Source organism: Stegostoma tigrinum, chromosome 34 (assembly GCF_030684315.1).
Source record: "Stegostoma tigrinum isolate sSteTig4 chromosome 34, sSteTig4.hap1, whole genome shotgun sequence".
Lineage (NCBI taxonomy): Eukaryota > Metazoa > Chordata > Chondrichthyes > Orectolobiformes > Stegostomatidae > Stegostoma > Stegostoma tigrinum.
The window spans coordinates 2,444,659-2,460,117 of NC_081387.1; the positions used below are offsets into that span (position 1 = coordinate 2,444,659).

Sequence of the window (15,459 nt, forward strand, 5' to 3'; positions counted from 1 at the left end):
TATGGGCCAAATGCTGGTAAATGGGACTAGATTAGTTGAGGATAACTGGTCGTCATGAAAAAGTTGGACAGAGGCGTATGTTTCTCCGCTGTACAGCTCTCTGACCCTATGACTCCATCAGTGTTCCCTACAGTTGCTATCCTTTCTCTTCACACGAACCAGAAAATGCTGAATCCAAATCCTTGTTACGTCATTTCCGAAAGCCTCCAACTTGCCACATGTCCATTTATCTGTGAACAGTCTCCCCTAGTCAACTTGTAAATGTTCTTGTCTAACGCGATCGAAATTGGGCTTGCACCAGTTCAAAACTTCAACTTCTGGACCAGACCCATCATTTTTCATATACATTTCAAAACTAATAGAATTAGACACACGAGTCCAAAAGTGCCCCTAAAGGATACCGACGGATTAAGAAACTGGGATGTTATCTATGTCGGATAATTTCTGGATTGAAATTGAATGCCATTTGTACGTGAGTATAATCTGTATTTTGACGCAGACAAAGGGAGGACGCAGAGCATGGTGAAGTAAAATTTATTAGCTATTAATACAACATATATAAAGGGATTACAGAGACAGCAGAACGGCCGATGCTGGAGAATCTGAAATAACACGGTGTGAAGCGGAATGAACACAGCAGGCCAAGCAGCATCAGAGGAGCAGGAAAGCTTGACGTTTCGGGTCGGGACCCTTCTTCAGAAATCAGGGTCCCAACTCGAAAAGTCAAGCATCCCTGCTCCTCTGATGCTGCTTGGCCTGCTGTGTTCATCCAGCTTCAAACCGTATTATCTCATAGATAAAGGCGTGCTTAGCACTGGTAATATATTCAACTTCAATTTTTCTTGTTTTGTGTTCTCTGATCTTCCATCTTCATATTTTTAATCCAAGTTGAGAATTTTTTGAACCTATTAGACCTGGTTCAAATATTTTCTACTTGATTAGTCATCTACGCCTTGACTACAATAAATTATGTTTCTCCCTCGATGAGACAAGCTGTTGCTAATCCTTCCCTTGCTTGATTCCTTTAAACATTGATTATATTGACATTTTCGTAGATTGATCCCACTTTGTTTAAACTTACCAATCTTTTACTCTTTCACTGTTTTCTAAGAACATGAGTTGAATATGGTTAACTGCGATGATTATGATTTATCCTCAGACTAACTGGGCGACGAAAATCTTTGGAAGATTTTTTAAGAAAACTATTAAGATACACATGATTTTCTATTTCGCAAAGTCACTGACTTAGTTAGAACTAACGGATATATAACGATGGCCATCAATTCCTTTCTGAATTTGACCTGGGCCACTACATAGATAAATGTATTTGTGCATGAACTCAAACACTGAAGCATATATCCGGTGTGCTCCATGATGGCAAATGGATCGTTGTAATCTGTAAACATAAATGGAATGCCTACGAATTGTGTGCACACAGAATGTACAAAAGTTGCCATCCATAACAATATAAAACAGCCAGAGATGGCCAGCAGTAATATGATCGACTTCCTTCGGTTATCTAACTCAGGATCATGGTAATCTTCTCTGACATTTATCTGAAGCTTTTTCCTCACTCTGTTGCTTTGCACAATGTGCTTAATTGTGAAAGCATTGAGCAGCACAATCAATATAAATGGTGCAAACGGTGTTAGAGTAACATCAATGAAGAAATACGCTACCCATAGAGGTAAATTAGAGAGACTTGATTTAACACTGCAAAACCATGCTATATTGTCGATCATTTCCAAGTGTTCATTTTCAAAGTAAATTGGGGTATTTTCCACAAAGCTCAATGCAACGATAGTTGTTATAACTCTTGACGCAGTTCGTTCAGTGCAATATTTTTCTCGCAACTTTTGGCAGCAAATGGCAATGAATCGATCAAAAGTGAAAGCAACTGTTAACCAAACAGAACAATCTATTGCTGTGAAGACCATGGTGATGTTAAGACTGCAAATAGCTGTGTAGTCTAAAAATGAATATGAGAAATACATGTCATTTATCTCGTAAAATATTACATCAAATATTATGACTAGTAGATCTGCCACTGCCATGGACACAAGGTAACGTGTGATGCATTTAGAAAGTCCACACTTCCCACGGCAGAGAATCCCAATTGTCATCAGATTACCTAGAAGAAAATGAAAATAAAATGATACTAAATTCACATACATAATCAATTTGAGAATACTTCTTATATAAATTAATACTAAGTCCTTTGTTCAGTCGCTAATTCAGTTTCACTTTGATTCAGGTGGATTTTGTCTCAGGTAATTATATCAAAATATTTTTCAGTAAATCAGAACTCCGTTTAGACAGTTTGTACCGGAATATGGAGCTGGAGGAACACAACAGCACACGGAACAACAGAGAAGCAGGTGAATGGACGTTTCAGATCGGGACACTTTTTCAGTCCCAACCCAAAACATAACTTTCCAGCTCCTCTGATGCTGCTTGGCCTGCTATGTTTTTTCTGCTCCAAACTGTGTTGTCTCTGACTCCAGCATCTGCAGTTCTTGCTATCTCTATACCAGAGAATGTTATATCTAAAATAGATATGTATACAGAATGAAGAAACATTTATCATGATTTGACTCGCATGGCTAGAAGAAGATGAAAACAAACTGATACTAAATTCACAGAGATAATCACTTTGAAAACATGCCATATATAAATTAACACTAAATCCTTCAGTCACACAGCTCAGTTTCATTAAGATTCAGACAGGTTTTGCCTCAAATGATCATATCAGATCAGTTTCAGTGAATCAGTACTCAGTTTAGCCGGTTTATTCCAGGCTATGTTACATCTAACGCAGTGCAGAACGCAGTGACATTATTCATGATTTGATTTGAACAGATTCTACAAAATTTAATGGGATATAAAAGAATTTATCTAAGATACCCAATGGCTAGATCACGACAGTATAATGGAATTTTCTGATCTTGGCATGTGAGCAACTCATTCCCCTTTCAATTTCTTATTCATAAATCAAATAAAGGAGAAATATGAACACACAGATGGTAATAGAGCATCGGAGTTATTAGTTCAAATCACCAGTATTAGTCTGAACTATCTTTTGTGTTAGCAGAAGAAAGGTAGAGCAGACTATTAATCCAATATCATTCATTTTGTACTATGGGTTACAGTAAGGATTTTGTTTGGTGCATTGCTGATACCAGAAATCACATAATAAAGAAATAAGTCATTTGTCAGTAAATGACAGAATCACTGAATCCATAAACTGGCAAGACAAAAAAGACAAACATATGGTAAAACATGCAATGTATGTGTTTACTCAACTGTCTGAACATGTCATAGTTGAGCTAAACAGATCACTACAGTAGAATTATGTTTTGTTTTCCGATTTTCATCTGGAGTTGCTAATGCTAAATACTTATAACAAATACTTATTTGTTTAACAGATCTACTTTAAGATACGTTGATAGACTCATCCACAATTGGTTAATGTCCACTCTTTTCTGTGTGTCTTGTACTGGGCTCTGTCTGCCATTCAGTCCGGTGCTTTATGTGAGATAGGTGGTATCTCTTTTCAGAGCTGCACACCTCGGTCAAACCAATCTCAGTTCAATTCATTTTATAAAGTTTGTAACGCTAACCGTAACCCTAACCCTATCACAGTCTAAAAATATGAAAATAACAGCACGGTATCTAAACTAAATAACTAAAAGAAACAAAATTGCCTCAGAATTTGATGTGACTCCAATAAATCTAATTGGTTATTTGTGGACTGAAGCATTCCCCTTGAACAATTCTCTCGTGTTTCCCTGCAGGTAAGCTAAACTGAAAGAATAACGTAAATTGATCAAAGGGAAGAAACAATCCTGATATACCATGTAGGCTCACCATTGCTAGGCTACTGCGGTGGTCAACGAATTGCCCAGTTATTTCTCCTTCTGTCATGCTGAATCTCTGATTCCTTTGTTTCAACGTATTGTCAGATTCGGTTCTCTCCAGAATTCTACTTCATGGTTTCCGTTTCTGGTCTACATTCACATGAAAGATACACCTTTATACATCTCTCCAAGTACAAAGACTTCGTGAAAACCATTCCAACTTTTCATAGTTACGACTCAAAACAAACTAGAAAATTTAAGTTGTGAGGGAAGAGAATTATCATTCATCTACTTTGAAAGGTTTTGTACATGATGAGATTCGTATTAAGTCAAAGTGTTTTGGGACCATGGATGTCAAAGATGTTTTGCAAATTCTGGCTTTGGCGTCGGAATGAAAGAATACAACATAACTAATTGATATTTTCATATCCGTAACGAATAGAACAAAGGAATTATGGGATCACTATTAGCAACTATGTAACTGCCATTTATTCAGCGATGTATAGATAGCCAGACGAGACAGTTTGCACACCTGAAAAGATGTCACGATTATTCCAGGGGCCAGAACTGCACTGCTAAAACATGTAGGGAATAAAAAGAACAAGGAACAATTACTGTTGTAACTTACAGGGAACACCAACTACTGCAAGAATAGGATAACAAATTTCTTCTAGCTGTACAATTATAGGTCGTCCCATTTTCTCAGAGATGAGTTAGCTTCTTGTTGTGATTCATACACAGTTAAGATGCTTTGATTTGAAACTGCTTTATAGCTCTTAGGAAGTTATATTTAGACAATGAAGTCAGGCAAATTGCCATGATTTGACATTCATTACTTACTTGAACAAATTGATGAAACAATTTTTTTTTACTCCAATGCTCAGTGGGAATGGAAATTCATGACGTAAAGGTCCCAAAAATAACGACAGACATAAACACGAGGATAATAAATGTTTTAAGCTTGAAATTTAGATTAACTGTTCTCATCGCCTTTTTGAGCTCTTGGTCGACTGATTTCCATACTATGTCATTTCTTAAGTGTTGAGCTAAATGTTTGTTCTCAACTCCACGATCCTTTAACGCAATGAGTTCCAGATACCCGCCAATCTCTGTCTTAAAATAAATTCCTTAAGCTCCTGTTTAAACTTCCTGGTGGTTGCCATAAAGCTGTTTGTGGAGCTTTCTACTGAAAGGAAACGTTTCTGTGTATCTCCCTTCGCATGCCCCATGCAAATTTGTCCATCTTAATCAAGTTCCCCCCAAATATTTTTCTGCTCTGCTGTAGCGTATCTTGACCTCTTCATAACTGAACCATTTTCTTCCAGGCCCCTTTGCAACCTCCATAATACAGTAATGTCCTTCCCAGAGAATGGCAAGCAATCTACAAATAGTAACCCACATGTGGCCTGACATTCTTTCTCTTGTCTTAAATGACTTGTCCTATAAAGGCAAGAATCCTTTTGGCTTCTTAGCCACCTCATTTATCTGACTTCAAAGATCAACGGATATGTATACCGAGAGCAATTTAATCTTTTTGTACTTCTTAGGGCCTTGCCATTCCACATATATGTCTCTGCCTTGTCAATCATCCAAAAATGCATTACTGCACACCGTTTTAGGATTAAGTTCCGTTTGCTGCTATTGAGTCCATCTGACCAGACCATCGGTATCTTCCTATAATTTTTATCTTCGCTATTCACCTCACATTCTTACCTCCTTTATTCAAGTCTAGATGAACAACGCACATGAGAAGCAGCAAGGGGTCCAACACTGATCCTTGTCATATTCCAAAGGACACAGTTTAGCCACAGAAACACTTTTCACGTATTGCCTTCTGCTTTCAGCCACGAAACCATTTTTGGATCTCTCTTGTCACTGGCTGTTTGCTTCTGCCATACGAGAGCTTGTGACTGGAGTCCATGTCGGCAGGTAAACTGCGCTGCCCTCATTAAAATGCATAGTTTCCTCATTGAAAAGTAAAATCAAATTTCCCCAAGCGATGCTGACTAACATTGAATATTTCTTGCCTCTCCACTGAAATTAATTGAGTCCCTCAAATTTTAATTTCGAACATTTTCCCCATTACTCACGGGACTGTAATGTCTTGAATAATCTCTACAACCCTTCTTGAATATTAACATCACATTAGCTGTTTCCTAGTCATTTCGCACTACACAAGTGGCCGAAGATCATATCGAAAGTGATTTCAGAGCTCCCACAATCTCCTCCCTTCTTTCCATCAAAGTGTGGGATGCACGTCACCCAGACCTGGTGATTTATCTAATCACAAACCCCCTGAAACAACTTATATCGCATGCCACGCAATACTAATTTGCTCAATAATATCAGAAATTTTATACGTACTCACCCCTCTATCGTGAATATAGATAGGAAGTGCTCAATGACGTCAATAAACCGGAAATAAGATGGACAAACAAAATTTTATTGAATCCGCAAAGTCCTCTTCGAAACCTTTGCAACGGGGTTTTCCCACACTGCTGTTCAAGTGTGTGACGGACTCGTTCTCAAGGTCTGGGAATTCCCACGCAAAACAGGGCATCCACATCGCCAATTAGACCATCAAGACCCCTGACAGATTTGACAAAACACACAGGAAAGTGACCGTTTGAGAATGAGATTTATGGCAAAACACTTCTAAAACGTTCACCCATACCGGGAGACAAGACGATTTATAGCGGGGGAACTCGCCAGGTGCATCGTTTGTAATAAGGCTTTTCCTCATTCCCCCAATTTCTGAAAACAGCAGCAAATCCGAACTGATGACAAAGATTTGAGGAATGTGAGAGGGTTTCATAAAGTCAGTGTGGCTTCATATCTATAAGTACACACACAGTTGAGAAAATCGATCAATGTGATTTCTGCTAAAATTCCTTTGTGTACTTGTCGGACATCTGGAACATTAGTGAAGCCACATGGGATATGAACTATTCCCATATGACTTCTGCCAGGATTGGTTCACCTTCTCTTCTCTAGACACACACAGACGACTCCATAGACACTCAGAACCGGTTAATTTCTTGTGTTGCATTGATTTGTTCCCCTCCATTGCTCACACTGATCCTTGCATTACGTCCTCCCCACGTTCCCTTCTCCCTCAGACTAAGGTAGGCTTACCTTTGTCATCATTTTCCATTCAGCCCCCCATTTCCACCTTGCTCAACGTGTTGTCACCAGCAGATACACTTTTCCCAGTCCACATCCAGAAGTGATCGTTCCCCTGTGTGGCATTTTGACTTCTGTAACTTTGGAATAGATCATCCCTCCTGCAAGGGCACCTTCGTATAAAATTGCAAGATTTGCCGTTCACATTCTCTCTCCCCTCACTGTCCAAGGCACTAAACACACGTTTTATGCGAAACAGTGATTTATTTGGGCTTCTTCCAATGTAATTTACTGTATTGACTACTCAGTTACTTGCCTCTTCTACGCTGACTGGGTATTCCTTTTCAAGAACACCTCCACTCAGTCTGCGAGTAGGATCTCAACCTTCCAGGCAGTTGATATTGTAATTCACCATCTAGCACTTCTTTCTGCATTCTATTCTTTAGTTGTAGTCGTGTCGCAGTGAAGCCTAACACCAGCTGGAGGAAGAGTCCCACAATTACTGATTCAGCATTTTACAGGCCTCTGGACTCAACATTGAATTCAGAAACTTCTGATCATGAATCACTTTCCGCTGTGATTTTTAAAATATATTTTCTCTCAGCTTCAAGATTAAAAAAAATTAACGATTTAATGGTGAGAAAAAAGAGATAACTTTTGAATTGTACTCATCTCCGACGCAAAACAAGAATAAAACAAAGTCATCAGAGAAGACAAAAGTAAAACTACATGGGTTGACAGTGCTGATTGGGTTATGATTGGTGTATGCTGGGGAGAGGGTTGCATTTTATAGAACCTGAGTGAACCTGGTGTTTTTTTTTGAAAAACGTAAACAAAGTCTGGTATTATTTTTAATCATTATTGATTGATGCAAAGCATCACTTGTATCACCCTTTTTTATTCTTTTGCATATTCTGTTGTGAATACAGCTTGGAATCTGAGCAAACAGTCAGCATTTTCCACGAGTGTATTAGTAGTGTTAGCTATTCCCTTGAAAATTTTGTTTTCTTCTGTCCTAACGAGTAGAACGCGAGAAACCGCTACCAAAATATATATTCGTTCAGCAATGCTCAAATTCTAGATTATTAAATGACCATTTATTGATGGAACAGATCATTATCTTTTTTTCCTACCCCCGTGGTGTCCCCCATATTTTGAGACAAATGACACATTCCACCAACTGCGTAATTTTCAGTGTTAGGCCTTCTCTTTAACTGGGTCCACGATTTTGATTTAATTCAACTAGAACAAATTGACTTGGTGGATGTTAGCTCTCGTACATAGGCATCAATAGCTACATAGGAACGCAGACACTCAGATTGTTTCAGAATGACAGCCAGAGCAGAGTAGGGCTGAGATGGACGATAAGCACGATGCACATGATGGAATATGGGGGATTATGGTGGATATCTGAAACAAAAAACAACTGAATATTGCTGGAGAAACTGGTGAAGATTCACCAGTCACCAAACGTTAAACCAATATTCAGCCCACAAATGTTGCCAGACCTACTGAAGTTCTTCAGCATTTTTTGTTTCGTTAGAACGTTGAATGCCTTCTTTGTTTTCTGTATTTCAATAAGTTTAAAATTAGTCTGGGTGAATATTTCACGCTATGAATCAGTAGATCTGCGCATGGCATTGCTACTAGAGAGTGATTATATATTTGGGGAAACCACATTTACCCCGGGAGAGGATCTTTGTAGTTCTCACGTTAACTGTAAAACGATAAACAACAGAAAACGAGAACTACCACACAGTGCAAGAAACTAGTGACTGTTGCAAATGATGGCGTGAACCAGAAATGATTTCTTGACCTGCGATATGTGGGTGGGATCTGAATATGACTGTGGCTATAAGTAAGCAATTTCAAGAAAATTACGTGTTACTTATATCGAGGAGTAAACGAGCTTTGAGATGACGTAATTTAAGTAATTGGAAGAAAGCAAACAGAAAGAAAAAGACTAAAGAATGAGCCGGTAAGTTTTTGGATTGAAAGTATTGAGAATGAGACATAGCGGAAGGCTTTTCTGAAAATGCCAAAAATGGCATATTAATCAATTAAAACCTTCTAACTAGTTAAAGATTGAACAGCATCTTAGGTTTGTTTACACATTCTGATCAGTTGGATCAACCTTTGATCTCTTACTTATAAATTCTGCATTTGATGCCACCTCTCACATTAACACCTGAAGGAGGAGGGAGGCTCCGAAAGATTGTATTTTCAAATAAACCTGTTGGACTATATTTGGTGTCGTGTGATTTCTGACTCAAAAATCTTGGCACTATCCAATCCAAAGCAGCGCACATGACAGGCATTACATGGACAGATATTCAGGCCCGCCACCACCGACATTCCGCAGTGATAGTGGTTACAGTGATGGACTGTAATAAAGCACGATGATTCCAAACTGAATACCACGTCGGAGGGGGGGGGAGGGGGGGTGGTGGTGGTGGTGTGGAGGCTAGATGACGGAAAGTGAACATGTGTCTGAACATCAAATTCTGATGTTGAGGGAGAAACAACGTGAATAGTTCAGAAGTAACAAAGCAATCAACTGGAGACATGACAAGAATAGTGGCAGAGGAAACCACGATTAACGAAGTGAAGGTGGTACCGAATCAGTTACCAGGAAACAAAGAACTGTGTAGCTATTTGGAACATGGCAAACTGATAGCCAACAAATTAAACTGTCCCTGAGAAATTACAGTGACAATTGGTGCAGGATACTGTCATAAAATTGACCATTGAGCTCATTTACTCATGGAAACCCTTATCCACACTTGAAGGAATTTTCCGATGAGAAATTAGGATGTGATTATTCAGACAGTGGGACAGGAAGACCACATAATTGATTGAGGTCTTATTTTACACAATCATTCAATGGGATCCACGGAAGTTTGATCTCAAAAGCCGATTATTGGAGCTTGTGGCATCAGAAATCTCTTCAAAAATAAGCCAAAAAGGAATTCCCAGCAGCTGGCGATAGGGTCTCCTTCCACTGAACATGAGATTAGATGGGTTTCATGGATTGGATTCTGTAATACTGTGAGGAAAAAGGAGTCATATAAACACAGGTTATAGGGTGGAGACATGCAATATTGAATATTTCAAAAGAGTGGAAGGCTGTGCACTGTTTGGAAAAGATGAGGCAGTCAGGAATGAGATGGCAGAGGAGAAATGTTGAGTATGAAACATTTATAGTGATTTGGGAAATAGTGGAGAATTCGTGGAATTCAGTGTTCCAGGGTGTGGTAGATGTCAAGTAAATATAGGGAGCAGCATTTTTAAAATTCATTTACACAATGACAGTATCATTGGCTAGACGGCATTTTGAGGCCAGAGGGCAAACCAGAATTAACCGCATTGTTGTGGTCTGGAGTTATATGTAGACCAGGCCAGCGAAGGATGGCAGACTGTCTCCCTGAAGGGCATTGGTGAACCAGATGGGCTTTTCCTGACAATTGGCAATGGTCATCATTAGATTTGTAATTCCAGATATTTATTGAACTGAAATTCCACCATCTGTCATGGTGGAATTCAAACCTGGGGCATTATCGTGGTTTCTGTATTAACAGTGCAGTGATGATACCACCAGGTCATTGCCTCCCCACACCCACCCTGAGCGTCCAAATAGAGGATACAAGGGGCGACAATAAAACTGCCCAAACGTTGAAATAATATTTGGTCGAATTTCTACCTAACAATGTACTGAACAACGGGCTCTGACTACTTCATCATTGTTGCACATTAAACTGAACCAGCTTCAGTTTTCCTTGTTCTGCGACTGGATTCATTGCTATGATGCAGAAACACTACTGCATAAATAGCCCAATTCCTTTCAGGGCTTTAAACCTCTGGCAGCAATTCATCCATTTCAATAACACAGTTTAGGCTCATTACTGAAACGAAGACATATTGACTCTGGCGTAATTTTCTGGATTCACCGACCTCCTGGAATAAAATATTTCAAAATAAATATCGATCTAGTTACAAAGTTGTAGACACAGGTTTACTTTTTAGGAAAATTGACAAAAATGAACGTTAAAAATTTTGGTCAAAGAAAGCTTTCAGCTCTGAGAAGGAAAGCCAAAATGTATACCTAAATTTCTGAGCTTTGGACAGTATTGAATTGGTTCTGAAGTATAATTTCCCTGTTTAACTTACTGTGCTGCCACCAGGTGATTTTCTGATCTGCTCTGGGTATTCTGGTTTCTGCATTGTTTATGGTTACTCATTCTCCATTCCATAGTTTTTTCTCTGTTGAGTTTTCTACTAAAATTCTGGAAGGGCAGGATTTGGAACATATTCTCCTTGAGGCGATTAGTTGCTTATTCAGCCTACCTGCTGCTCCCAACCTCCTTTTCCCGTGCCTCCTTTCTATTCACGAAATTCAGATTGATATATAGGCCAAATTTATTCCCCTGTACTCCCCACTATTCCATGGCTGAGGAGTTAAAGTAAAAAAAAGCCTTTTCAAGTACAAAATTGACCAATTAAACACTTCATCGATATCAAGTTCTAAACAAAACAAATCATCCTTCTTGGTGACCACAATTTAGGGTTCAATATCAAACACACCTCATTAAACAAAGGTGCAATAACCATTCAGCATCTACGCCGGCGATGACACAGGAGTACATCGTTCAGGTATAATGCAGACGTTCGCCAAAGATCCTTAGACAGACCCTTCAAAACCCACAGTCGCTGCAATCTAGAAGAAAATGACAGCACATCTGCTGGAACGGCACCACCTGTAAGTTCTCCTCCAAGACTCTCGTCACTCTGACTGAAAAAAATTCACTGTGCCTTGTGTATCACTTGCTCAAAGTGCTGGACCTCTGTCTCGCGCCACCCCACCACCCCCTGCACGACCAACAGCAATGTGGTCCCAATTGCAGCGTGTGGACTGCAGATGTTCAAGGAAGCAGCTCATTACCACCTTCTGAACAACAACTAGGGCTGGGTAATAAATGCGGGCTAACCAGAGACACCGCCGTGCAACGTGTGAATAAAAGAAGGACAAGTATGGTCTGCATTTGGCAAATTTCAGCGGCTCTCCCTCTGTCCGGAAAACTCACATACACACGCACACGCGCGCGCGCACGCACGCACACACAAAAATTGGCTTGCTAAAATCCAATGGGTTATTGCAGTGAATAATTTGTGACCCTTCCCGGGCAGAATGAAAACATGAAGTATCTTTAAAGTACTGAAGTTATAGTCCCTCTCACTGAGTCCGTGCCATCCGTGGTTCAGAACACGCGGCTACGCTGCCTCCAGTGGCTTGCCTTTGCCCAGGGCTCGTTCCACTCCCTCACTATGGGCTCCGGCAGCGACTCACTTCCGGGACTCAGCCAATGCTCGCTCTGTACCCGCTCTGGGCTGTGGGCCGTCACTTGTATCCCGCGATAGCCCAAAACATTATGTCCAGTGGATGAACCGTCAACAAATATAAAACACTTCATCAAGGACGAAGGTTAAGTGTTAACAAAACAATGTGGAGAGTTAACCTAAAATCAGTCACCACAAAGATGCTTGGATTTCAATTGAATCACATGACGGGATGAGAAAAAAATGAATCGAAATATTGAGCAAGGCCAAGGTGGACAAAACGGAAAACGCTGATTTAAAAATCTAGTAGAGTTTTCTGAATGTCCTCCCGGCAAAAAAGACAGAGGTGCAGCTAACAAAAAATAAAAACGCTTGGTGTTTGTGCACAGTCATGGCTCATGACGAACCAACTTCAAATGAAGGAGAACCAGGATAGAGTTGCTCTGGAAGACCTCAACATTGATTCCAGACCCCATGAAGTCTCGTACCTTCTGGGTAAACATGGATTATCACGTACTATCCTCTCCCAGCTGAGGAAACCATGCTCTTCCATGTCAAACAATGCTTGGAGGAAGCAACAACACTGAGGATGGCAAGGGCACAAAACTTGACCTCATCCTTACAAATTTTCCAGCTGCAAATACTGTTCACAACAGTATTGGCAATAGTGACCACCACACTATTCTTGAGAAGACAAAGTCCCATCTTGACATTGATAATAACCTCCACTGTGTTGTGTGATAACATCACTTTGCTAAATGGGAGGGAGAGACTTCGAACAGATTTAACAACTCAATATGGAACATCCATGAGGTGCCATTCGCCACCACCAGCAGCAGAATTGTACTCCAGTGCAATCTATAACCTCATGGCTTGGCATAACCCCCACTCAGCCATTGCCATCAAGCCAGGGGATCAAAATAGTTTCAATGGACAGTGCAAGGAGGGAATGCAAGGAGAAGCACCAGTCATACCTGAGGATGAAGTGTCAACCTGTTGAAGCTCCATGCCAAGCAACATGAACAAAAAATGACAGAGCTAGACTATCCAACAAACATTGGACCAGATATCAGCTGTACTGTCTTGCCACATCCAATTGTGCATGGTGGTGGATGATTAAACAACTCACTAGATTGGAAAACTCCACAAATATTCCCATCCTCATTGTTGGAAGAGGCCAGCACGCCAGTGAAAAAAAAAAGCAGACATCTTGAATGAGAGGTGCAGAATGGATGATCTACCTTGGCCTCCTTCAGTGGTCCTCAGCACCACAGATACCAGTCTTCAATGAGTTCAATTTACACCATGTAAAATCATGAAACTGTTGGAGACATTGGCTACTACAAAGGCTACAGGCCCCAACAACATTCCAGCAATAGTTCTGAAGATTTGTGCTCCAGAACATTCTACTCCCATTAACACATTGTTCCAGTACAGTTACAACACTGACATCTAGACAATGTGGAAAATTGCCACGTATATCCTGCACATAAAAATCCGGACAAATCTAGCCCAGCCAATTACCGCTGCATCAGTCTATGCTCAATCACCAGGAAAGTGATGGAAAGTATCATCAACAATGCTATCAAGTAATACCTGCCCAGCAATAATATGCTTAGTGACTCCTAGTTTGGGTTCTGCCAGGTCCACACGTCTCCTGACCTCATTACAGCCTTCGTTCAAACATGAACAAATGAACTGAATTCCCGTGATGAAGTGAGAATGACAACACGACGTGAAGTTTGCATTCGACTGGGTTGTTATCAAGAAGTCCGTGGAAAGATGGGAAGAACTCTCCATTCTCAGAGTCATAGCTGACGCAGAGGAAAATGTTCATGGCATTTGGTCAGGCATTTCAGGTCGAGGACATCTCCGCAGGAGTTCCTCATGGTAATATCCTTGGCTCAACCATCTTCAGCTCCTTCATGAATGACCTTCTCTTCAACATAAGGTGGGAAGTGAGGAGCTTTGCGCAATGATGATTGCACAATGTTCAGCATCGTTTGTGACTCCTCCAATACTGAAGCATGCTATGTTCAAACGCAACAATTTCTGAACAATATCCAGGCTAGAGGTGACAGGTGACAAGTTACATTGGCGCCACACAAACGTCAGGCTCTGACCATCACCAATAAGAGACAATCTGAACACTGCCCCTTGACATGTAGTGATGTGACTATCACTGAATCCCTCACTGTCAACATCCTGAAGGTTATCAATGACAAGAAGCTCAACGGGACTCACCACATAAACACAGTGGCCACAAGTGTAGGTTAGAGGCTAGAAATACCGCAGCAAGTGTTCTTTGCCTCCCCAAAGCACATGCACAATCTTCCAGGCACAGGCCAGAAATGTGATAGAACACTTGCTTGGATGGCGTAGCTCTAAAAACACTCAGGAAGCTTGACCACCATTTAGGAAAAATATGCATATACTCTCTCCATCACTGGCACTCAGTTGCAGTTGTATTCACCACAACATGTGCTGACAATATTCTCCAATGAGCCTCAGAAAGCACCTTCTAACTCCACAATAACATCCATCTAAAAGGACAAGGGCAGCAGATGTATGGGAACACGGCCACCTTCACAGCTTGACTTGGAATCACATCGTCGTTCTTTCACTGTTGCTGAGTCGAAATCCTGAAATTCACTCCCTAATGGTATTGTGAGTCAAACCACAGCAGGTGAACTGAGCTGGTTCAAGAAGGCAGCTCACCACAACTTTGTTGCTGAAGGGCAAATAGGGATGGACAATGAATGTTGGCCAGCCAGTGGCGCCAACATTCCACAAATACATGTAAAAAATCACGTGCGAGTTCTGCAAAAAAATCCTAAAATCATTGAACTTTTGTCGACATGTATATATCCATTGAGGGGAGAACGTGTGAGATGTATCAGGTGTGAGATGTAACACAAATTATTCTTGTAGTCAGACAATTTCTGCACATACGTCCTTCTGTTGTAAGAAGCATGCCCTATCCGTTTTCCTCGGCCAGCATGAACATGTTTACATAACTGAAAAAAAAGATTTTTGTTTGCGATGCACAAGAGATTATTCTCAGCTTCATCAATCCTCCCATGCAATTACTGAGGAGAAACCATTCACGTGGAAGGTGTGCAACGAAGTATTCTCACTTTCCTCG

The 15,459-nt window shown here is 40.5% G+C and overlaps 1 protein-coding gene across 2 annotated transcripts; it reads right to left on the reverse strand.

Annotated features, from left to right (window-relative positions):
• Positions 1–759: 759 nt before the first annotated feature.
• Positions 760–4,588, reverse strand: LOC125446466 (sex peptide receptor-like). 2 transcript variants are annotated; one of them, XM_048520065.1, is made up of 3 exons: positions 4,486–4,587; positions 3,868–4,007; positions 760–2,131 (listed from the first exon to the last, which is right to left on the reverse strand). In XM_048520065.1, exon 3 carries the CDS (start codon positions 2,121–2,123, stop codon positions 1,206–1,208), a length of 918 nt encoding a protein of 305 aa, XP_048376022.1. In that variant the 5' UTR covers positions 2,124–2,131; positions 3,868–4,007; positions 4,486–4,587; the 3' UTR covers positions 760–1,205. The 2 variants fall into 2 exon arrangements, 1 of the variants encoding a protein (XP_048376022.1); XR_007246413.1 differs by lacking the exon at positions 3,868–4,007 and having other exon boundaries at positions 2,090–2,131; positions 4,486–4,588.
• Between the last annotated feature and the right edge of the window lie 10,871 nt (positions 4,589–15,459).

Bases quoted from the DNA above. Each gene is read 5' to 3' on its own strand.
- LOC125446466 (XM_048520065.1), bottom strand. From the start codon at position 2,123: ATGACAATTGGGATTCTCTGCCGTGGGAAGTGTGGACTTTCTAAATGC.